The sequence below is a fragment of the Cebidichthys violaceus genome, unplaced genomic scaffold, assembly GCF_023349555.1.
Source record: "Cebidichthys violaceus isolate CVI_PGR_0920_01 unplaced genomic scaffold, fCebVio1.0.p SCAF_42, whole genome shotgun sequence".
Taxonomy (NCBI): domain Eukaryota; kingdom Metazoa; phylum Chordata; class Actinopteri; order Perciformes; family Stichaeidae; genus Cebidichthys; species Cebidichthys violaceus.
The window spans coordinates 1459700-1484328 of record NW_027176617.1 but is presented as its reverse complement, the minus strand read 5'-3'; the positions used below and the strand labels follow the sequence as shown (position 1 = coordinate 1484328).

The window sequence follows — 24629 nt, the reverse complement described above, 5'->3', positions numbered from 1 at the left end:
GGCACAGAGGGAGATGAAGGACGGATGAAGGCGTGGATGGATGGAGTGATATACACTGCAGGCTAAGTGAGAGCGCAGTTACTGTGTAGGAAAACAGACAGGGACGAAGGGGTGAAACAGATGTGGAAAACGGAGAAAGAGAGAAGGAAGAGATACAGGAAAAGGGAGGTGAGGATGGTGAAGACAGGGACTAAAAACTAGAGATAACACGAACCGTCTATGAGAGACAGATGGGGAAATCAAAAGCGAGAGGCAGAGGACGAGCACAAAAAAAGACGGCAAAGGCTAACAGTGAGGGGGGGGGGGGGGGGGGGGGGGGGGCAGCCTGTCTGCCTGGTGTTTTCAAAATATCACATGACGGCTGCCATGTGTTGGAAATTACTGCCGGTTAACTATCTTCCCCAAAAGCGCTCCGAAAAAATATGTCTGCAATTTATGAAATGTGTTCCAGGGCTCTGCTAAGTAGAAGCAGATTTGCAAAAGATAAAAAAAAAAACCTTTACCCCTCAATGCCCGTTCTCTGAGAGCCGCCACTCGCTTTTCTCTTTACGCTCCCTCTCCCTCTCCTCCACGCCTGCCTCCTTTTCCCTGCAGCAGGAGATGTTTAAAAAAGGGGTTTGAGTCACATCTGGTGAGCAGGGAGCCAGAGTGGTGGTTGGTGTGACCTCGCATCAGGGCATTTCCAGGCTTACATAGTGTGTCTTTGTGTGTGTTGTTGTCCCTGTGTGTTTGTGTGTGATATGACGACCATGATTTGCTAATGGCTCTGAGTGGCTGAGAGTAGAGCATGTCTGGAGGGGGAGGCAGCTCTACATGCATGCACACACACACACACACACACACACACACACACACACACACACACACAGTACCACCATGACCATTCCAGGTCAGCGAAGTGTCTTTGTCTCCTTGATCTAACCATTACATACTTTTTTCTCGGCTCGTTCCTCCTCATCGTTTCGCCTGTAACTGTTTCACCTCACCTGTCAAGCCTCAGCCATCTGACGCCACTGACAAACAAGAAGAGAGGATCCCAAAATGGGGAAGAATACCAGTTCACAATAAAAGCTTTGACACACACTGACCTCTGGAACCTCAGTGACAGTTAACCATAGTTGCTGCCTGGATTCAAAATGTTCTGTGCGCTTTATACAATAAATGTGTGCAATATGTACTGCACATTGAACTCATTATTTTGGAATTTTTGTTTCTAAAACAAAATCCCCAAATGATCTGTATTTGATTTAAATATTGAAAAAAACTAAAAAGAGGATTTGCTGCTCAAATGCAGTAATTTAACCACTTATTGTGTCTTTCTACTGCTTTCATCAGCTCATTCAAGATTTCTCTTAATTTTTCTCTTCGCTGAAGCACTTTGAGAGCTGTCCTCACTGCGACAGTACACCCATCGTTGTAAAATGCAATGAACAGCATCTTCTCTTTTCAACAAAATAAGCCAAGTATTAAAACATAAAAGCAACAATGTAAATCTTAAACTGATCGGCTCTTTTTTAATACAGGTATTTTTTTTATGGAATTTGGTGTAAACGGAAATTGATTAGTCTTAAATTTACAGTATGATACATACTACATATGCCATATGTAGAAGTTATATTTCATGAACACATCTGATCAAGTATAAAATCATTTTCACCTTCATTTTGATAACAAACATAGCTACTCCATCAGGGACAATGCCATCATTTATCTGAATTGCGTGGGTAGATTCAGTTATTTTTCTTGTCTAATGGCAATCCAAAGTTCTTCCAAAGAATCTTACAAAACGGTAAAACTTTGTTCAGACTTCATGAAAGTTAACTCAGCACTCTGGCACACATGTTGCAGTCTTTGTTCTGCAGGAGGCCCACATCCACCTCCCACGGTCCATCAAACAACAGCAGCTTTTTAACAACTGAACTCTGCCACCACACCCACCACCGACACTACTAATAGCATCATCACGACAATTGCATTGTTTTGTTTTTCTGCAGCATAAACACAAATACACACACACACACACACACACACACACACACACAGACACACGCACGCACGCATGCATGCATGCACGCACGCACGCACGCACACGCACACACGCACACACACACACACACACACACACACACACAGAGACACAGACTCAGACACACAGCCTAACCGCTCTCCAGTGCTACAGATGGATGCCACCACTCTCTCTGGAGCGTTGCCAGCGCCAGCTAGTGAACAGCTTGCCTGGCACAGTGCTCGGCGTGTGTCTATGTGTGTGCCTGCAGAAACAGTAGCGAAATAGCCCAGCACAGATGGGTGGCCAAAATACCCCCCCACACCCACATTACCACACACAAAAAAAAAAAAAATAGACACACACGCACATGCACACACATATGCTCCAGAATAGAGACAACACACATGCAGACAGACACACAGTGTCTTGGTTCTGCTTAAGTGTTCCCGACCTGGCACACGCTGCCGCTTGCACAGCTGCTTCCTCAGAGGCACACACACTTATAGACTCACTCACACACAGTGCACACACAGCGGAGGATTGCAGTTACACACACATACATCTGTGCTTAGTTTACACTTCCTGTTTAAGGCATGGGAAGTATAAAGTCCACACTCACAACCCACACACACACACACACACACACACACACACACACACACACACACACACACACACACACAGACAGACACCACCACTAGAGCCCCCACACAGGCAGACATATGCATGCCTTTGCATCTGCCACACACACACACACACACACACACACACACAAACACACACTAATACAGTGCTTTATCCTCAGTAGCTATTCAACCTTGTATGTATCTGCTTGTTTTGCTCAACGCACAGAGTGAAAACATCAAGGCATTCACTTGGAAAGCCTCCAGTGCTGGCAACCTGCCAGCGGAGGCCTATAGATCAGCATGATCATAGGAGTGTGTTAAGACACTTCACTGTTTAATGATTTGACAATGAAATTAAGACATGAAAGCTCTTGCTGGAACAATAGAATCAACAGAATGTAATTACAATGCAGCTGTGTACAGTTAAAGCCGCTTTAATGCTCAAGGTGTGATGTGAATCCTTGTGACAGGCAATCTGATGTTGCTTCATGCTTTGACTGTGTTTTTTCATTAGATGCAGCTGTGCGGTAACCGATTACAAAAAAACGCTGCCTCTGAACCACAAATTCTTCATATTCATTTGAGGCGAAAGGATGCTCTCTTAGGATCAAACAAAGGCAGAGAAACTTTAACAACTGAATAAGTCACTTGGTAGACAGCCCGCCAGTCAGTCAATGAGCTCAGGCGGCTGGCAGCAGGTACCCTCGCCTCGGTACATAGGGGAGAGCATGGTGGCTGGCGGTGCCAACTGTGCACTGGGTAGCTGTGCCAACTCTGCCAGCCTTGCAGTGTCTGTTTGCCAGTGCCATCTGGGAAGAGCAGCTCTGCGCACATACAGCACCTCAGCTCAGCTCAGAGGGCACAGACACACACACATGCATGGATGCACACAAGGGCAGAAATGCACTCCACATACATGCAGCATGCACACACATATGCATGGCATGAACACACGGGGAAAGGCGCGCGCACACGCACAGCCGGCCGCTGACAGCTCACCATCTGTGCGCTGCCTCCGACTTCTCCCTCTGCTTCGTTCTCTGCCCTTGTTTTTGCTTTCATAAACTCTCGCTCCCTTCCTCGCATTCTTCCATCGTGTCTCATCTTATCGGATGAATTTCCAAGCCACAGATTCCTGCGTTATGTCATCATGACCACCTGTGTATTGACACTGTACAAGTATTTTTTATATCACGGGCATACAAGATTAGGATGTGTCATTATTTGACCGGCCCTTTTCAGGTTAACTAGAATTGAACAAGACAGGAAGCGTCCACAGAGGCTCTCCTCTAAACCTCCTTTCCTTTCTTATCAGATGTACAGATGAAATGAGAGACCATAGGAGGTGTCCTGAAGTGGTTTTGTTATACTGAAACACATGTGTGCATGCAGGCACATAAAACCTGGAATACATCACACAAGACCTATGAAAACCGGAGGGGAAGATGTACAGACATTTAACAAAAGGAGTGAATGTACTGTGGAATATCCCTCCATCTCAGAGAAGAGTGAGTGAAGATGAGAACAAAAGAGCAAAAAAAAACATGTAGAGAGAGAAACAGAGTGGCAACAGAAAGTGGAGAAGAGAGGGCGAATACAAAGGAGGAGGAGAAGAGAAGTGGGAAGGTAATATGAGTTCAGAACCGTGGAATTCACATCAAAGAAAAGCTAAAACGGGTCACTGTCTTTACCAGAGTTATGCCCTGGGTGAAGCTCTCTGTCATATGTTTCTCATTTAAACCCTCTGAACCACCGTTTGCAGATGAAGGCCAAGGAGAGACGCAAGTACTACACGGGTATAGCCCTTTTGTTTTTCTTCAGCTGGAGTATGTTCACGTACGATTTAGCTCATTTGCTGAACTGATTTTTTTTTTTCAACTTTGTCCAGATGCTGTTCCATTTATCTTTATATCTTTATCCCTACATCACAGTTTAACAGCTTGGCTTTTGGAATGGCGCCAAGCTATCACTTCTCTCCTCCACAACACAACAGCTGTAATATTTTCAATCACAAATCTCCCCTCTCTTTCTATTCCTCGCTCCGTTTATTTCTTTCCCTCTCACTGGCCACCACTACCTGCAATAACTGATTGTTTCTCACCCCCCCATCCCTCAGGCAACTGCATAACACCGTCAGAAAGATCTACGATTGAACACTTTCCCATCCCAATTCTTTCTCTGCCTCACCCTCCATTCTCATTCAGTCGCCCACCTCCCCCTGCTTTCTCTTTACCACTTCTACCACTTTTCACTACTCATCCTCTGCTATGTCTGTACGCCTCTCCACCCCTCTCTCCATCCAGCCCCCCAACCCTCCAAAAAAAAAAAGAAGCACCACATGCTCTGGCAGCGGCAGAAGAAGTAGCCTCATTACAAACAAGGAAAATCCATTTGGAGCAGCCTGCTGCTTCTCTGGCCCCCTCTGAACCCTCCTGAGAAGAAATGCCCCACATCTCTCCCTCCTCTTTCCAGCCCTCTCCCTCTTTTCTCTCCCTCTTGGATTTCCCTTCTTTATACTGTAATTATTTCTCTGCATTTCTCTTTTTCTCTATTTTATCTGTTTCATGAGCCACTAACTTTCCATGCCTTCATACTACCTTCAGATTTCCTCACTCTACTGATACACATCAGGTTAGAGCTCAGAATTTGATTGTCAATTTGTATTTTAAAAATATATGCATAATAATGCAATGTTATCATGCAAAATTATTATAGAGAATAATACTTAAATTTGAATTAAATGTGGCCCACTGATTTGCATTAGAATAGACAAAACCATTTCAGACATTATCACCTTATAAAGGTGATATAACACACTTGCTTATCTACACATCCAGAAAATGCAAGCCAACATTAGTATGTGTTAAGAGTCGTGTTTGTGCCCACTTCATAAATGTAGGTCCACTATTTTCTCTTTATTTATTGCTTGTTCTCCACTAACTTTTGAGGGAAATATTTGAATATACCAGCTAAATTGTCCACTGTGTTCAGCAGTAAGAACTTTGACCGTCTGACATGTAGAGCTGAGCTGATAATGTATTATAGTGTTTTCACTAAAAACAGCTGCCTCCTGCAGCTGGAAACAACATGGATGAGAGTGAACAAAAACAGTTACTTGTGGGCCATGAAACCAAAGCAACTGGTGGAAAGATGCTACAGTTAAAGCTGAAGGGAAACTGTACTGATGTGAGCAAGCTATGTCGTACTAAAATCAGAGTATGGATAATGTATCCAGTCCCAAGAGGAAACATTTGTCATTTTTGTTCAGTGACCTCAAACTTATAGTGTAGGTCCATTCAGTTAAAGTAATGGTTTGGATCGATTCTCAGCAGTGGTTTTGGCTGTTAGAAAATGAATCACTCCACCACTTCCTGTCATTTTCTTCTACCAAGCCTCCTTTTCCTCTCTCATCTTTTAAAAGCTCCTGTTTCTTTTCACCCATCATTCTTCCCTCCAGTGCTCTCTCTCCCTTTCTCGTTCTCCCCTTCTGCTCTGCCATCATCACAACATCTGATTAACATATGTCTGGGCTTTCACTCCCTGTCAGCTTGCAGGCATCTGCACACATGCAAGCACACACATTCACACAATCTCATGCATCGTGTCTCAGGTTCAAGAAAGTAGAAGACAAAAAAGGCACAGAAATTCCACTGATCCTCCTTTTAACTGCATTTACCTCCATTTGTGTGTGTGTGTGTGTGTGTGTGTGTGTGTGTGTGTGTGTGTGTGCCCACAACTGTGAGGATGAGAGACAAAGCATCTTAACATTATTGCAAGCCAACAAGCCTCATGCTCCCTAGTGAGCTGCTTAAAATGCCAGTAATGGAGGAGAGAGAAAAAGGGATAAAGGAACATAATAAGACACACGGAGAGAAGAGGTAGAGACAGATGAGAGTGAAAATTTGTGTGCGCTTGTGTGTGTGTGTGCCGGTAGACAACAGCAATAGCTCCACCAGCTCCCTTGAGACTTGCGGTGCTGAAAATTACTCACATCCACGTAGTCTCTCTCTTTAAGCTCTTATTTCCTTTCATAAGCAGACATTGATACAATGGATTTATTTTATTCAATAAACAGCAGTTGGGAGCTTAACTTCATATCCCACCTTCCAGTTATTGTAATCAGAGCTCTGCTATTGATTTTTTCAACACTGGTGCCAGGAAGGCCATGCTCACCAGCACCAGCTGATGCCAGTCAACCTTTGTGATCAGTCAGTGTGAGGGAAGCCTTTTTTATATAACCTGATAACGATGAACAATGAAATCATTCCATATGTGTGGAAGCGCCGTGTTGCAGGATGCTGAAGCCTCTTTTCGAGTCATTTGTTCTCACTCCTCTGTACCAGATTGCCTGGAATCAGTCCCACTTTCACCATCTCATCCGCAACAAAAACATGTAATAACAGCAACAGACGTAGGCAGCCAAACAAACACTTTAGTGAGAGGCTTGCCAAAACACATACTCCAACTGACAGCAATAAAAGCTTAGTAAAATTCGGTGGCCAAATAGTGATGATTGTTTGCATTGGTCTATGTTTGGTAATGCATGTAATTTCACCAGTTTGTGGCATTCGCTGCCATTTGAACAATTTTGTTAAAAAGGGACAAATACATTCGAGACACTCACGTTGCAAATACCACTTTTGCAATTGTATGGGATATGAGTTGTAATTACTCTGTGTGTGTGTGTGTGTGTGTGTGTGTGTGTGTGTGTGTGTGTGTGTGTGTGTGTGTGTCTGTGAATAAGCCTCCAGGGCTTGATTAAAAAATTAAACAAGTAAACTTGTCAAGAAGCTTTGGCTTCCAAAATAAAGATCTCCCCTCTCTCGCCCCCCCCCCCCCCCCCCCGCACACACACAAAAACACACTCACCACCTCCTATTCAGGCTATCAAAGAGTCATTCTCAACATATGGGTTAATATATGTGCTTAAATTCAAAACAGGCAAATAAAAAGCTTTCTGCATACAGGCGCATTAACAAATTGAATAGTCACACAATGCTGATGAGGAGAAAACGTTTTGCTAAGGGGATTTCAATGGAGCGCCGAGGCTGTTTTGTGTGGGACGGAGCCATCCTGTGTGCATCAGCCAATGTGTGTGTGTGTGTGTGTGTGTGTGTAAGGAGGGTTAATGGCTTCAATGAGAAAGAATGGGAGTGACTTTTTTGTGGAAGACTTGATAAACTCAATAGAGCTTTGGAGGGCCCACTCAATGATGAGTCAATGAGGTGGACTTGAATAGTGGGGGTGATGGAGTGAGACACACAAAATGCTCTCTTTCTCTCTCTCTCTCTCTCTCTCTCTCTCTCTCACACACACACACACACACACACACACACACACACACACATACACTGAGGTCCGTTGAGACAGCCTCTCGCCGCTCAGCATGTGTAGGTTTAATGTCACAGAGGGATGTGTGTGAGAGAGAAGAGGAAGGGAAGCAGGAGAGGTAGATGTATGCAAAAAGAGCAGGGATGCAAAAGGATGTAAATACAGGCTTGTGTTTGGACAGACAGTACACCACATCAGCACACACCCAGACATGCCTGCCTCCTTCCTTCTATTCCCTTTCTTAGCCCACAAACCCCTGCTTCTGTGCTGTCTAAAATTGATGTGTGGGTGTCTTTGTGTGTGTGTGTGTGTGTGTGTGTGTGTGTGTGGCCTACAGAATACACAAAACACAGTTTACACCCCAGTAGAGACCATTAGGGATTCTCGACCAGACACACAGGGAAGACAGTCTGAGAGAGACACAGGAAAAGAGGCAAAAGTGTAGCAGAGAGGGAGGGGGAGACAGAATCAAGAAGAGAAGGATGAGAGAAAGAACGAGTCAGTGACAGACTGGCAGACTGATATACAGACTCACACAGATGGGAAGATAAATGAACATATATTCTGGCAGCGCAACACTATACTGAGAGAAAAGGAAAGGGAACATCAGGGAAAACGTCAGTACTCTTCCTCCCTGTGACTTTCTCTCCCTCTCTCCTCTTTCCTAGTCAAAGGATCGACCAAAGATGGCCTCAGCTTTAGTGCAATCTGATGTAACTCGCCAGAAACAGAGTCTCAGTACTGCATATCAAACCCAGTCATACCCCAGTCATCAAACTGAAGAGGGAGGCTATGTGAAATCTGTCCAAAATGTGTCAGACTGTAAGGTGGACAAACTCTGGTCCATGTAAGTCCTTAATTAAGAGGATATTAAAAAAAACCTTTGGTAAATTGATAATTTAGAAAAGAGAGGAAAAGAGAAGAGAATGGAGGGGAGGAGAGAATGGAGAGGATGAGAGGAGAGGAGAGGACTTAAGGCACCTACACAAAAAGGAGGTCAAACGACAAAAGGAAAAATGTAGGAGGACGGAAAGGTGGCGAAGGTGAATGAAAGAGTCATGAAGGAGGAGAGGAGATAGAAGGAGACAGGTTTGTAATGGATCACAACAGGCGCTTCACTGTGCTGCACTCAACTGCACTCTACCTCCCGTCACTAATGAGAGTATATGTGTATGTGTGTGTGTGTGTGTGTGTGTGTGTGTGTGCACGAGCACGACGGCTGCATGTGAACAACAACTCTGGAGGAAGTGAGGTTACATATGGGGTTGGCCTTTGTGTGTATGTGTGTGTGTGTGTGTGTGTGTGTGTGTGTGTGTGTGTGTGTGTGTGTGCGTGTGTGAGTGTGTTGATGGAAGTGAGAAAAAAGGGGGAACTGCAGAAAGAGAGCAAGTGAAAGCGAGTGTAGTCGAAACGGTGCAATCAGCGGAGTAAAAAAGCGAGCAAGAGACTCCCTGTGTGTGCGGCAGGTCCCCAGCCATCTGGACACTCTCCTCCCCCCCCCACACTCTCCTCCCCCCTCCTTTTCCTCGCCTTTCCTCTGCCGACTGGTGTGCTATTCATGGCGGACCCATTTCACCTTTCAGTGTGTTACGCCCGCTCGCCACAATACATGCTAATGAGGTAGAACAAATGACTTTTTTGCTGCGGGTGCATGCATGTGTGCGGGCCTGGGTGTGTGTGAGTGGGTGGATGGGTTGCTGAATTCTTCCAATCTCAGCTGCTCGCCAGAAAACTGCTCGCTCAACTGCCGGCCGTAAGAGTTGTTAATGGTTATGCAGAAAACCAGTTTTGCTTCCTCACCTGGAGGCACAAAATAGCTGCAGATTACCGACACATGATCTGAAGTCTTTACGCACAGATGTTTGATTTCTAGAGCGCTGAAAACAGAAATCTGTCCAATATATTCAAAAACCCTTTTTACATGGAGTCTATAGGGAACTGTAATTTGAATGCACTTCCCGCTGGGCCACAAAGATCTATAGCAAATAAACCATATGATCACAATGGGGAACTACCCCATTTCATTTCAGCTTGGGCAACCTCAACCAGTCCTATAAATCCTCACACTCGGCCTCCTTCCATTTATCCAGCACTGAGTTACTTGGCCCAGTTCCGATCTGATCTGCTCAGGGATGATAAAGTGGAGAGGTGGCTGTCAGTGGAGACAGAGGAGAGAAGAGAGCGCACATTGCAGTTCTCTGTAACACAGTTGACAACAGATGAATGGAGCACTTGATTTGTCACAACAGTACACAAGACAGCACAACTGACATTGGCAAGAGGAGTGGCGAAAAGGAGAAAGTAAAAAAAAAAAAAAAGCTGGAAAGAAAATGGAGTGCCAGGGTGATGAAAGATTGAGATCCAAGATAGGAGATGGAGAGAAGAGAAGATAGCTTAAGGGAGACATTGGAGGAGAACAGATAGAGAGGGAAAAGAAAAATGTGTGGCAATACAGTTTGTCAAAATCAACTCCCCTCCAAGTCTTTCTTCAGTAGGCGTTGCTATTCTCTTCTCTCTGCATCACTGGGTGGCGCTAACGATACATCTGTACACCTGCCAACTCTCTCTCCTTCCCCTCTTCCTCTCCCTCTCTCTTTCCATAGTGAATCACTGTGACAGCCTGGCTTGGCGGTCATAATTAACTGAGTGCACTAGCTAGTGTAGCAACACACCACGGAGAACAAGTATAGTCTCAAAGGGAGAAACTCATAAAGCACAGTGGACGGAGCTCATAGTTAGAACTGCCGCAAGGTGCGATGGTCGCTGCTATGAGTGGGTGATGAATTATATGTGTGGATACAGACGTTTAAAGCACACACGCATGCACTAAATTGTGTGCGTTCATCAAAGGTATTAGATAATGTGGAGTACGTTTGGCTGACTTCCATTATACTTAGGGGTGGGGAGAAGAAAATGACTTTTACAGCCTATTCATTTGAGTATCATTGTCTTCATTGAGGGTGGGTATTGCTGCTTGACTGCTGATGAAGTCAGTGTTGTGCTATGAAGTACTAAATTATCCTAAAGAATAATGCTGTCAATATTTGTTAGTGTTGAATGAAGAGGGTCATTTTGAAAAGTTGTTAAAACAGCATTATGGATGACTCCCTTCACTTTTGGAAAAAGTAAAAAAAAAAAAAAAATACTTTGACAGTGGCATTATATGGTCAATATCATTAAGGATGTCTTTCTCTTTTAGATAAGTATGAAATGTATGCCTTAGAGTTCCAGAGAAAAGCCATTTATTTTTTCGGCTGCATCTTCTACATGTAAGATACAGACTTGTGCTGCTGCGGAACAAATTGTTATTAAGTTCTTTTAACACCCAAGACATCCAAATAAACTACCCGATTCTCATTATCAAAGCCACACTTCTCCAAAAGAGAGGGAGACAACTTACAGGGATGTAACTGTTGCCACAAAAAATAGCCCTTCAAATCAGTTTCACAGCAGTTATGATGGTCTAATGGAAATGGTGCTACAGTTCCTTTAACTACAGCAACAGGAACCAGGTCATTCCTGGCTCCCCTCCCGGCCCCCGGGGCCCCGGGCCCAGCCCAACTCACCACACAATGGGCCGGCAGAATGAGAGGAACCGCCGGCCATCCAGAGATAGCCCCGGTGGTCAGGAACCAGAAAGGGAACCAGAAGGGCAATCTGGAAGGGGGGGGGGGGATGGGAGCCCAGAGAGCAAAGGAGAGGAGGAGGGTGGGGATGGTTGACTGGTCGGGTTCAGGATGTGTGTGAGGGGGACAGCGTTTGTGTGTGTGTGTGTGTGTGTGTGTGTGTGTGTGTGTGTGTGTGTGCGTGTGTGTGTGTGTGTGTGTGTTGTGTGTGTGTCCATGTGACAGTCAGTATTGCAGTGTTCAGATAAATGTCTTGTTCCCATGAAAAAAACAAACTTGCACACACACACACATTATACTCAGTCAGGTTGAGCCAGGATGTTTTTGCTTGTTTTCAGGTAATAAAAGTTGGAACAGTAGTTGTGGGATTGAAGGCGGATGGAGGATAGTTAATGGAGGAGGAGGGTGGTGATGGTGGGAGCGATGGCCTTGGGCCTGACCCCACTGTCCTGGCTGCTTCCCTGGGTAAGCAGACTGTCCTATCTGGCTTCTTCAGACATGGTCTGGGGCATCAAACAGTGAGTCAAACTAGAGCAGCCGTGGACTCTGAACTTCCTGATGGCAGTTAGTCATCGAGACAAAAAAAGAGGAAGAAATGATTTAGGTGAGGACAAGATGGAAGTCTGAATGTGGTCCTGATTCTCCTGACCAGATCTGCACCTTGCTCTATTTTGGGGGTCTCTGGGGTGAAACACGCACACATACACACACACGCACAATCGGCCCCCACTGTTTCCATGACAACAAGAGGAGCACATATGCTATCCCAACTGTCAAAGGACTTTGTAACTGTGCATTTTAAAAAGTGTTAAATAAAGCTTTACTTACATACACACACGTGCACACATATGCACTTGCAAATATACAAGACAGGTGAGTACAAACGCAATATTTTTTCAAGCACGTTCTGCAGTTGTTACTGCTGTCATTGCTGGAATGACAGAGAGAGAAAAAGAGACAATGGAAGACCGCAGAAAAGAAAAGAAAAAGCCAAATAAAGCAGGAAGGTGAACTTATATTTGTGCACATATTTTCTTACAGTGTGGTTGTGCCAGGAATGGAGTGTTTTAGTGCCAGTTAAGAATAAAGTGACCAATAACTCTATCAACGTACATCTTGACTCCCGTATTACGATGGACTTGAACAAATCTGCAGTAAGTATCTCCTTTCTTGTGCTCTTCTCCTGTCTCACCCTGAAACAGACTGGCCATGTGTCTGGCTGGTAAAATAAAACACTATGTCCTTGCTTCTTCCTCTGGCACAAGTGCACCATTACTGCTGCTCTTAGACGCTAGAGAGAGAGACTGTACAACCTTTCCTAACTCAGCAGTATCACAATTGATGGTTTTCGGGGGCTAGAGGGATGTCAGAGTGTGTATGTGACTGTGTGTGGGTGTTTGGGGCTCCACATGTGTTTGTAAATGTGTATGTGTTGGAGGCATTACTTAGAGATTTTTAATATTGTCGCTTCTGTTCTGCCATTTCTCAGGGAAATTCATAAAATAACAAATGTTCCTTGTGTAAATGAACTATTTTATTAGGATCTGTGAATTTATTTTCTTCATGATGGTGCATTTTTCCTAGACATTCAAATCCACATCCTGATTTAATTTGCAGGGTGTGAATGAAAACACAGGCACGTTGAAAATGAGAAGAAGCAATATATTTCAAATTCCTCCCCCCGCGGTGTGCATGCAGAAGCTGTTTTGTCTTTCCTCATTTATAAAAAAAAAAGAAAAGAACAACTGTATGTCTCCATCCATCGCACAAAATGAGGCCGCCTCACATTATCTGAAAAGCAAGACGCTCTTTTAGCTGCAGGCTGTGTCACATTTTACAAACTTTCTTCCACATACCATAAATACAGCACTTTTCCCCAACCTCTTAATCCCCAGTTGTACTATAATTTTCTATTACAGTGGAGCAGCTATATAAAGTGTATACCATCGCATGTAGCTGTGGTTAAAACTGTCTGTGTGAACTCCTTCACATGGACTAGTTAAATATAGGTTGGCTGATTTCGTAGGTTATTTTTCCTCAAATGCTGAAATGCTTCCAGCGCAGAGGCAGTTTAGCATTAGCGGCTGTCTAAAAGAGAGACAGAGAATCTCAAAAACACATTAGAGGTCTGAAAGCTGAAGCTTGTATCCGAGCTCAGCTATTTGGAAACTTGTGAATGTTCTTGAACATCTTGTATGGGGTATTTCTCTCTGTCACTGCCTCCATCTCTCGCTCCGCTTGACTCTGTGGCTTCTGGCAGCAGTCTCCAGCGGTTTAGAGTCACTCACAAATGTGCCCCACTTGATTTTCTCCGTTTCCCACTTTCCCTATTTCCAGAGTCTTGTTCTCCAACTGGCAAAGGCAAGCAGGCTTATATCAGAGCCGCAAACACATAAACCTCACGCACCCTGCTTAATAAAATGGCTTTTATTCCAAAACACAAGCGTCCCATTTTGGATTGTTCCCACACTGGTCTCACTGAGCACTGGTACCTAAAGTCTGACAGCCTGTGTCATCATAAGATAGAAGTGTTAATCAATAAGCATTACGTCAAATCTATAGTAGACACCGTCTATCTAATACTAAACTAATTTTGTTTAATTCAGTGTAATCCCTTTTATATGGTAATGGTAAACAAACATGGGATCAGGATAAACACACAAGTGCTTGAACTTGTGTGTGTGTGCCGTCCACCCTTGATCAGCTGGTGACTTGGTCTTGTTATTGTCTTATCAGGCAAAAGCCGGGGGCGTTGCACGACTAATGCATTAACGTCTTTGGCAGTTAGGGGCATCTGTCGCGTGTGGCTCCATGTTTTTCTTGTCTCGTAGCCTCGGGCAAAACAACAAAGCCAAAGACTTGTTATATCTAAATACAGAGCCTGCTCATGTGATACAATTTAAGAGGTTTGTCTCCATTTTAGTCTCAATGTTCATGTGATGAAATCTGTGAGACTGTGTTGCGTTACAGTAACAACACTGATTTAATAGAACATAATTGGCGTTAACAATGAGCTCGTAGGATATGGGTATGTGGTGGAATGAGAGTGTTTGCATGTTTGTGCATTCAAAAAGCAAACATTTGTATTTTTGTCCAGGTCTGTTAACATGACACTGTTCACCTTATCAAAAACACACCAGGAACACTGTACAGCACCTTACATGGCACACTCAAAGCAAGCTCTGCATGCTTTTTAGATTGACAACCTTACCATATGGTGCTGAGTTGTTTGTCTTTGTCAACATATTCAACTTCTTACTGTCTGTGAGCATGTGAGAGAAAGATCTGGTGGAGTGCACACCTGTGTGTCTGTTTGTAGATGTGTGTGTGTGTGTGTGTGTGTGTGTGTGTGTGTGTGTGTGTGTGTGTGCATACTGTATGATTTGCAGTTCAGCTCTGTGTGTGAGGTGGTTTAATTTGGAAACATAAAGTTGCAGCTGTGAAACAATAGGCGCAGCTGTGAATTATTATGTGGACAATTTAATATTGCCAAAGAGGAAATAGCAAATTGAGATCTTAATTTTGCTGTACTGCTTATGTGTGCAGCAAAATGTTTGTGCTCATTCATCTCTAAATAAACATGTCTTCTTGTTAAATTATTGGATGTGTCTCTGATTCTGTTCTCTTAACTCCTAAATGGGTAGTAGAGGTGCAGACAGAGACCCAAGGGTCCCACTCAAATGCTTAAGGGGAAAGGGCTTTCCTCTCACTAAAGCATCCCCAAACTAACAACTAAGCAATAATTTGTCCTTTCAAAGGGGAAGCATATAAACCAGAACCCCAAATTCTTCATGGAAAAAGAACAAAAAAAAAGGCAAAATACTTTATCTCCCCCCGTCTCACTGAAAGTTATTACATTTTCTGAATGGTATGACTTTCTAATAGTTAGCATATGTGAGTATGTGTGCACAGAGAGAGAGCAGTAGTTGAGGCTAAGTTAATAGCACAAGCCGAGGGGGAACTGGGAACCCTTGGCTTATAAAGGATACTTGTTTCTCTGCCTCACCGAAAACCAGATGTTGATAAAAAAAAAAAAGACATAGGGGGAGGAGAGAAGACAGATGGGCAAGAAATTACCGTCACTTGGGCCAAACATCTTGAAACATCTGCAAAAAAATTTCGGACCTTACAAGGGGAGATGGATTTATGCTCTCTCCTGGATTTTTATTGCTCCGTGAGAGCCCTTCTCCCTCCTCTGCTCTGAGCGTTCTCTCAGTGTTAGGACTCAATGTTTCGCCTCAATCTGGAGCTGGTTATATCCTGGAAAAAAGCTCAGATTCCACAAATGGCTTTATCGCGTAGAGAAGACAAACATGTCCGTACACTGCAGGAGCCATAAAACTTCAGAGAGCGCCGCCGTATCAGCCCAAATCTGCACGAGTCCAGTATCACGCCGACTAACTCGATATGAAACACAATAAATGTCAAGGTACATTGCATTACAGACACCAGCATGTGTGTGCAGACATCCTGCACATGTGGGGCCAAAAACATAATTCATATAATATTTCTAAAGAGCAGAGTTTGGTTACCATGGAGACACATCATCTACACTACTACGAAACGCGCAGCTGAGGATGACATGTCCATATGGTGAGAGTACGACAGAGGGGAGGAACAGATGCTTTGATGAAAGGGCTGTCAATCGCAAATCCATAAGAGCAGCTGGGGTCATGAATGTATATCAGATGACACTACAGAATCAGATAAAGACATATAGATGTGTTAGATAGATAGATAGATAGATAGATAGATAGATAGATAGATAGATAGATAGATAGATAGATAGATGTGTTAGATAGATAGATAGATAGATAGATAGATAGATAGATAGATAGATAGATAGATAGATAGATGTGTTAGATAGATAGATAGATAGATAGATAGATAGATGTGTTAGATAGATGTGTTAGATAGATAGATAGATAGATAGATAGATAGATAGATAGATAGATAGATAGATAGATAGATGTGTTAGATAGATAGATAGATAGATAGATAGATAGATAGATAGATAGATAGATAGATAGATAGATAGATAGATAGATAGATAGATGTGTTAGACAGACAGACAGACAGACAGACATCAATTCATCAATACACAGCTTCAGCCACACACCTAATCCTCACAACCCCCCCTTCCTTTACTTAACCACCATCTTCAGCCAGAAAACCAGTACTTTTTTTATCCCCTTGGAGAAAAAATAACAGTGAGTGTGATTATTCTCAACATAATCTTCTTTTTTTGGAGGTAGAGATGCCATCAAATATAATTTTTGTTGAGATAAAATGGACTGTAATTTTGTTCCTGGCGAAGACTTTATCGACTGTGAGCATACAAACACTTAGCGGGGCAGCGAGCAACAATTCAGGCTGTTGAAGGTTGGATGTGGATGTGGATGGGGTGGGGGCATGTGGGGCGGGAAATACTGGGAACAGGATGCACTAGAAGTTAAACAAAATGGGGCTTTTACTTGGCCGCATTTTGGGAAAATGGACCAGCTCCTTTCATTTCTTTATGTAATCCCCACTGTCTCCTGTGCCTCTCTCTCTTTGAACCAATTTCCAAAATGGCCCTTCCTCGAAATAATTGACACTCTGCGTTTATCATTTGAAGCACCTGCTGTCAGTTTGACAACAAGACAATCAGACGGAGCGAGTGGCCTTTGTCCCATTGTCCCATCTCCCTGTTTGTCTGTGACACTAACTGACAACAGCTGGAAGCCCTCTCTTCCTACAATACCCATCATGCAAGTCAAATTCAACCACAAAAAGAAAAGAGCCTCATTATTTGGCTGCAGTGGTGTGATTTTAACCAGCAAGTAGAGGAAACAATGATTTAGTTGTGTCTGTCTGCTGATGGTGGATAAAAGGCTTGTAGCAACTCGAAGTCCTAAAACAACATGGTTCTGGGTGTAGACGTTCACAATATGTAAGCAGACATACACACACCCACACACATACACACACCCACACACACACACATACACTTCCTCCCCATCCCTCCGTCTTCTCTTCTTCTCTCTCTGGCTGTAATTGACTGAACACGTCAATACTCAGAGGGAAAAAACAGAGGGTCCAATGTCTGCATCTATTGATCTGCGCTTCTCTCTTTCTCTCTCTCCCTGTCTGCTGATCTTAATTACACTTCTTTTTACCAGGCTAGTCGGGCCTCCACTCCGGCGGCTGCCCTTTTCATAAAGTGTATCGTCCAGATCCATACATCAAAATTAATGAGAGAGAACCGAGCTGTAAATCAAATATGAGGGGCATCCGAGCTGATAAGCAGGGATGGGTGATCGTAAATTATGTCCTTTTAAAACAGTAACAGAAGGATAGAAAGAGAATTATTTTCACATGCTCATGGAGGTCAACGGTGACAATGTAGAATTTTTTATGGAGGAAGCAACCTCGGTTTAGGTGATTAAAAGCGCTAAAGCGTGACGGTGCTGCGGTGAGGTTGCTCCCCGCCCTCACTCTTCCTCTTTCCCGTCCTTTTCCTCGTTCTTTGTCTCTTTCTTTGTCAATTTGTCCGATTTTCTGCCTGCCTGTTTTTTGTTTGTTTTAAGAGCTGTCTGTCTGCACCCACCCCTCTCGCTCTCTCCCTAACACGCACACACATTCTCTCACACACACACACACACACACACACACACACACACACTCTCACACACACACACACACACACACACACACACACACACACACACACACACACACACACACACACGGACAGAAACGACTTTTATGGTCAGGTTTTATGGACTGACGGCAAAGCAAGCCAGTCCATTCTTCAACAATTGTCCTCTCGTGAACTAGGGAGAAAAAAAAGGCTCCTAATCGCACAGTTTCACAGCTCATACTCGCCATCAATCAAACCTGTCTGTGTGTCCTCGGCATTTGTGTGAGCGCATGTGCGTGTGTGCACGCTCCCACCACCCGACATCCCAAACCTCTCCTGAATCACAAAACAAAAGCTATTAGAGATGGCGGCGCGGTAATCTCTTTCCACATGTGCCCACACACGTACACACTTTTCCTTTTCATACAACACAAATGTCACAAAAGACATGCAACAACACACAAACATACACACCACTACCACCTCTGAATTCCCTTCCACTGTCTAAATTTTAAATGTAAATTGTGTGACAGGTGAATATTGAAGAGGTGAGCGATAATGGGTAACATCTTCACTCAGCCACATTATCGCCGCTCCGCATCACTGAGAAGTGCCCATTCAATATCGTTACCTTTGCCAGAGTGCAGAGTGAAACACACTTTTGTGTGTGTCCCTTTGTATTCATTAGAAACACTGCATAGACACCTGCATGTGCACTTATGCTCACACACAGTCACAGAATCCCAACCAGTGGCTTATCTTTTGGAATAAGAAAAGGGGCTTGTCAGGATGGCACATTGTATGTATGTGTGCGTCTGTGTGTGCGTGTGCATGTGTGTGTGTGTGTGTGTGTGTGTGAGAGGGGAAGGCAATGTGCATTAGGGCGATTACAATATCAGCCGACTCCAGATGGAGGCAGGAAAATAAACAGTGGGAGAGAGAGAGAGAGCGTGAGGGGAAAGACATCATGAGAAGGAGCCTAAGAGAGAGATTCTGTGTGTGTGTGTGTGTGTGTGTGTGTGTGTGTGTGTGTGTGTGTGTGTGTGTGTGTGTGTGGCAGTCTGCCTGTGTGCGATACAGTTTGAGAAAGTGAAGTTAATTAGCAACTCAATCCCAGTCTATATAGAGAGGACTGAGAGAGCAGTATGTGTGTGTTTGTGATGTCCTGCACATGTCTATCAGTGTGTTTCAGTCCAAGAACCCTGAACTAAAATGTAGATCTAGCCAGCCATCTTATTGAAAAATACTACTAGTGCAGCTACTGTATCTTACTGTTTTCACAACAGTTAAGGAAAGGAAAGGAAGAAGTTTAATTTGGTCACATTCAGGAACTGCCGTATTATAAATATGATTTCCCATTCTTTCGTTAATGGCTTGAGGTGTAAAAACCTATGAAGAATTAACTGCGTCCATGAAATTTGATGAACCATCAGACTCTGCCCTATTGGCGTCTTCTTCAGTTGCTCTATAAGTCTTGCGTTATCTGGAGTAAAAACACAAACAAGGCCAATAAAATCAGTTTGTAGTACTCACTGTTGACTTTGACATTAAATAAGCCCCTGTAAAGGCCAACTCACAACTACAATAAAACAAAGACCTCTTGCTTTTGTGAATGCAGGAGAGCGAGCACACACACGCGCCACACATACAACACACCTTTACACAAATCCATACACAGACCCACACACATATGCGAGTCAGTTTATACCGCTGCTGCTCTTTCATGGGTGATGAAATTCAATAAGCAGTGAAGAGAACTGCCCTCTCGCTGATAACCATCAATGGGCCTATTGATCTACAAGGGCGTGTGAGTAGGTGCATGCACACACACATACACACCAACTCCCTCCATAATTCACTCTGGGACTTGGTAAGAGATGGCTCTGAATAATCAGAGCAGATCTATACATCTTGAAGGAGTGCGTGGAACAGTGGTTTTAGTATCCAATTCTACTGCTGACATTTGTCCCCTGACTGCATGGCTGCTTCAAATGCAACCTGTGCCTATTTCAAAAAGCTCAACCATCTTCATATTTATACACCATGCAATAATAGAATAGAAGGAAAGAAAGATGAATGTTGTAAGTTTTCCTTGTGTGACATGTCAAACAAACCTTCCAGATTGAAATCCAGGACATTGCAGTTACATGAGATTCCTATTAGCCAACTGAAGCACCAGAAAAACTCACTTGTTCCAAGCTTGTGTTTGCTTCTGCATGCTAGACAAAACCAACTTGCCAAGAGATGTGCTTAGCTGATTATTTTGTAACTCAACCACCTTGAACTATACAGGTGATGCAAGTTTTCTGGGCATCATCCAATACCAAGCCTTTGCCTTTTGGTGGTTGAGTATTTGCATCAACATGTAGCTTTGAGAAAATTGAGCCCTACTGCTGATGCAGAAAAACACGAGGGGGCTTCATGATGTAGCCAGCATATTAACTATGTTGAGTCATCATCACTTATTCACCACATAGCAAACCTGGACCGCATCCAAACGTCTGTGTGTCACACCTAAAAGAAGTGCTTTGTAATCACATCACAGCGCTGGAGCCTCGATATGACTCTGTGCCAAAGGAGAAATCAGTGTTTTCCCTCTAAAATAACAGTCATTTATTGTTTGAGGCTGTGATCTAAAAAGCTGTGTTTGAATGCATCATACACTACAAGCTATTAGCTCTTCGCATCAAAACGCACTGAAGAAAAAAAGATGACATTGTTTTTCAACTTGCCAACCAGGGTTACGTGTTTCTGTGCTTGAGTGCATGCGAGTGTGTGTATGAAGGCGATAATAAAATGGCTGCCATCATTTTTGCAAGGCCACGTCTGTGTCTGTGAGCGGCGGCCTGATGCATTTGACCCTACAGCCTGAGAGCTGGGAGGAGGAGGGAGGGGGAACAGGTGTGAGGCAGGCTGGTGGCTGGACAGATGGCCCCTGGAAGTGCTAGCTGATGCTGCAGAGCCTGGACCACTGAGAGTTAGCAGCTAACGTTAATACTAGTCTGTTTATACAGCTAGCACGGACGATGCAGCAACACACACACACACACACACACACACACACACACACACACACACACACACACACACACACACACACACACACACGTGTGCAACCAAATGCACACACAAACACAGTGATAACCTGCAAACAGCACATATAATTTACTCTCTCCTCATCACCAGCTCTGTTTACCTTTCATTTACTCCTTCTGTCCCTCTGTCTCCCTCTCTCTTTATCTCTGTAAACACACACACTCCAGGTAATGGTCTTTTCAGTCAAGTCACCACTTTAATGGAAGTCCCAGTGGTCACAGAATAAAAAACAACAACAACGGATGACACAATAAATGACGGCCAGGGTAACCAATTCAAATAGAATGACCACTGCAGTAAATAACAATGATAGCCTTAAAAATGCTACCAACACTAAGACTACATCATCATAACAACCCAGTAGAATTCTAGTGTGTTGGATTCACAGAAGACATGAGAAAATTGTCTGACTACCTCAATGCAACCGCTCATAAACACTTCTCCTTTTTAATTATATTTAACTAGGTGAAGACTACATCTACAGTGGGTCACGCTTTTAAGAGGAGTTAACAATCACTCTGTCGGATGTCTACAAAGTTTTGCATGGCACTGTTTGGCATGCGTAAAAAAATGTCCAAAGCCCTGTGGGTTTCCAAGAGATATTTTCCTCCCTCTCTAATCCGAGCCGTGAGAACAGGCGGGCATCGACAGCAGGTTGAGCCCCAGCCGTCTCCTTCCTCAACCCGCATGTCTGCTGTCGTCTCAGTCGGGGGAACACATTCCCACTGGAGTAAAATATAACCCGAACCCTTTAATTTCAACCCTGCGCCACTCCATTAAAAAAAGAGAACCTTTATTTTTCTTTGCGCTTTTCGGTAATGTGGTGATGACAAAGTCGCAGCGGGTGGAGATGGAAACTTCATAAGGATTTGAGAAGATGCGTTTGACAGTTGTGACGGAGCTCCGGAGGATGTTTTCAAATGCAAACTCTGAAATGCAAAGTCTCTCTCTGAGAGCAGGGGGAGAGGAGGCTCCTCACTGTGAAAGGCAAAGTCGCTGCATCCAAGTATCTTTCCACAATCTTTGAACAGAATCATGTCATTAATGGCAATTCGTCTTATTCGGAAAATAGTGAACAATTGCCATCCAATTTAAGAATATTCTGTTTAGTCAATAAAATCTGTGAATTTCAACTTGTGTTTTATTTTTTGATTTAAAACCCTGCATGCTCTCAGTCCACTGGTACATTATTGTCTATCCCGTATTGAGGAGTGGCATGTACGCCTCGCTATAAAACATACGCCTCGGTGCCCATGCTTTCTGAGGATTATCAACTGGTATTCACTTCGAGACATGCGTCTTGGCTGATCGAAAGGAAGTCACCAAACGTGATCCGTGAATTTAAGTTGCCTGATGCCCGAACAACTCGCCATATGTCCAAGATCATGAATTGATATCAGATTTGTATGGAGACATGCAGGGGCAGAGTGAGTTGGTGTCACTATTTCAACAAACTGAACCAATAATTCAGATAAAGGAAAGCTATAGTTGTTCTTCTAACAACACAACAAATTAACTGGTTTCATAAAGTGTATATTTAAATGGGCGGTCATACGTGTGTAACGTTAGGATGATGCGATCTTAAACTTCAATTTATCAACAAACAAAAAAATCAGTGCTAAGCCTATTTCTCCCACAGCACAGACACGCTTTGTTCGCTCCTGCAATATATTTGTCATAGCAGTTCATGCCAGACAACGAACATAAAATACAAATAAATACAAAAGGCTATAATGTAATTGTTGGCTTTATAATGTAATTGTTTTTAAACAAATCAGTCAACGTCTATAACTCTGGAGCACAACAGCTTGTGACTACTTAAAATTAAAACAAATGAAACAAATCATCAATGTCAAATTCTTTAGTGGGTCAGCAGCTGTTTCATGATTTTATGTTCTTAATTTGGTGCACACGCGTCTAAATGAGGGCTCAAAATGCTCAGCCAAGGCGTAATTTAAAAAAAAAGAAAATCACAATAGCAAGAGAGAGGCCACTTACACTGAAAAGAGGCAGAAATTCCCACCATGCGGTACGTTGATGTGAGAGGGCTAAATAATTTCCAGTCCTTTTGACTCCGCGCAAGGTCCCCTCGATGATCCGCTTGTATCGGTGAAGACGAAAGCTACAGTCCAGCCAGCTCTCAGGGGCTCAACCGGTAGACTTCCAGCAGCTCAGAATGTGGTTCAAACTCCGACAAAAGAAGAAGGGCAGCTCACGGCTTTGCAATAAGTGATCAGTCACTGGGGATATTTCAGGATGGAAGAAGCCGGGAGTCTTGTAAAAGCGCAGACGCAGAGAAGGAGGAGAGATGAAACAGAGATGGAGAGGGAGGATGCAGTAGTGCGCAGGGCACCCGTCTGGCTTCCTATCCGTCTTTCGCACTTTCCTTTCAAAATCCTTTGAACGTCGAGTCGGTCTAGATCGTAGAAATCGGTGTTTACGTATGAGAAAAATGCATGCACACACCCTTGGTCAAAGGGCTTCTTGTTATTCTGCTTCTTCGTTGGCGTGGGGAAGAGGAGTAGCGGCACTCTGCCTCCAGTCGGCGGTGCGCAGCAGAGCCAGGTGGCGGTGGGCGGTACCGAAGTGCTGCCTAGGAGGGGGAGGCGGCGACTGGGCAGCAGCATCTGTGTGTCCTAAAACAGGTTGGAAAAAGCGGGGTCAGGTCAAGTCGAAGTGTTTTCTACTGTACCAGCGGCTACCGAAGCTTCTTCACGTCAAGGGCTCCCAGGGAGATCACCCCTAAGGTTTTTACACAAGGACGCAGGAAGTTAGTCTAGAATTAACGGATAGGTTCACAGTTTGTTTCACATGTCTGCATCATGCCTAGGTAATTGTCTCCCCTGTCCATGCTGGCTGTGATGAAATCAAATCGTTTCCCAATGAAATTCCAATGTAAGAGTTGGTGGACAAAATGTATCTTTCTGTCCAAAAATGAAAAAAAAAAAAAAAACAACAACTCGAAAACACAAAAAAAGTTTTTACACTTGACTGAAAAACAAAAAACTGCAATACATTAGACTGACATTGTGTCATCCCTAAAGCATCACTCCCTTCTTGGGAAAGAAATGTGTGGAGAGAAAAACAGTATCATTATAGCAGCGTCAGACTGTCATCTCCAAATAAATCACAGCCTAGCATACAGATCAGATCAGATCATGCAGTGGATGGAAACGTGCATGAATTAGAATTTCCTGGAAATCTAGTTAGAATTTGCACTAAATTGGGGATATAAACTTGGCTACTGTCTGAAGAGGGGATTTTGTACAAAAAAGACTGCAACTGGAGTAATCTAACTCTGACAAATGAAGCCTCATATT

General features: G+C 43.7%; 1 protein-coding gene across 4 annotated transcripts in view; it reads right to left on the bottom strand.

Annotated features, from left to right (window-relative positions):
* The window catches only part of runx1t1 (RUNX1 partner transcriptional co-repressor 1), a 62563-nt gene extending 38495 nt beyond the window's left edge, over positions 1-24068 (bottom strand). For 2 of the 4 annotated variants that reach the window (XM_068728482.1, XM_068728484.1), the window contains exon 1: positions 23308-24066. In XM_068728482.1, coding sequence (XP_068584583.1) covers positions 23308-23335 — 28 coding nt within the window. In that variant the 5' untranslated portion in view covers positions 23336-24066. Of the gene's footprint in view, positions 1-23307 lie in introns of all 4 variants that reach the window. The other 2 variants (XM_068728485.1, XM_068728483.1) reach the window with 2 other exon arrangements.
* Between the last annotated feature and the right edge of the window lie 561 nt (positions 24069-24629).